The 769-nt window shown below is 49.9% G+C and overlaps 1 protein-coding gene across 1 annotated transcript in view; it reads right to left on the bottom strand.

Annotated features, from left to right (window-relative positions):
• The window catches only part of thada (THADA armadillo repeat containing), a 34,263-nt gene that overhangs the window by 12,449 nt on the left and 21,045 nt on the right, over positions 1–769 (bottom strand). Inside the window, exon 29 of the mRNA XM_008321321.3 lies at positions 76–244. Coding sequence (XP_008319543.1) covers positions 76–244 — 169 coding nt within the window. The remainder of the gene's footprint in view (positions 1–75; positions 245–769) is intronic.

Below are 769 nucleotides of genomic sequence, written 5' to 3'. Positions count from 1 at the left end.
TGTTTTGTGGTTTTTGTGGTTGTGGGTGGGGGGGGGGGGGGGGGGGGGGGGTGGGGGGGGTCGGGGGGGTCATACCTGCAGCAGGGCCCCGTGGATGGAGTTCTGTTGGACTCTGTGTCCTGGCTCTAGAGGAAGCTCCAGCAGTAAGGACTGGACCGTGGACGGCACCTGGGTCAGCAGCACAAACGGGACCAGAGCTCGAGCCGCCATTTCTCTGGTGCGATAAACTGCAGAGCGCCCACACCTGGAGACACGCAGACATGGCACACTGTTACTTCACACTGAGCCACAGTAATCAAACAGAACTTTACAGTCGGTCAGAGTGAAGCGGTGACCTTTGACCTGTAAACACACGCAGTTTTTTTTTTTCACACTTTAATGTGGTGTAAAAATGTGGACGTATGTGGACGGTGTCTCACATTCTTTTCTGTGTTTGCGTTGGTTCGCCTTGGATTTTACTGCAAAGACAAAAATGTGAAGCTAAACATCTGAGACACAAAATCAAATATTTTTAAATCATTATCTGACCAGTCAGGAAATAACCTCTTTTATGTTGTTTTGGCCCACACACAGATGTCTGTATCTCTCACACACACACACACTGGGTTCATTTCCAGTGGTGCTGGGCAGTGATGGAGAATGTGAGCAGTCACCCTGAGTGGGGCTAAAATTAACCCTGTTTACAGGCTGATACTCTTTCCATCTCCAGTGTCATAACACTGTTGCTGCTGATAAGACAGAAGAGCAGCAGCAAGACCTGAGGGAGGTG

This window comes from Cynoglossus semilaevis, chromosome 12 (assembly GCF_000523025.1).
Source record: "Cynoglossus semilaevis isolate Cse_v1.0 chromosome 12, Cse_v1.0, whole genome shotgun sequence".
In the NCBI taxonomy this organism is placed as follows: domain Eukaryota; kingdom Metazoa; phylum Chordata; class Actinopteri; order Pleuronectiformes; family Cynoglossidae; genus Cynoglossus; species Cynoglossus semilaevis.
The sequence above is the reverse complement of the archived record's forward strand: the minus strand, read 5'-3'. Positions and strand labels throughout refer to the sequence as shown.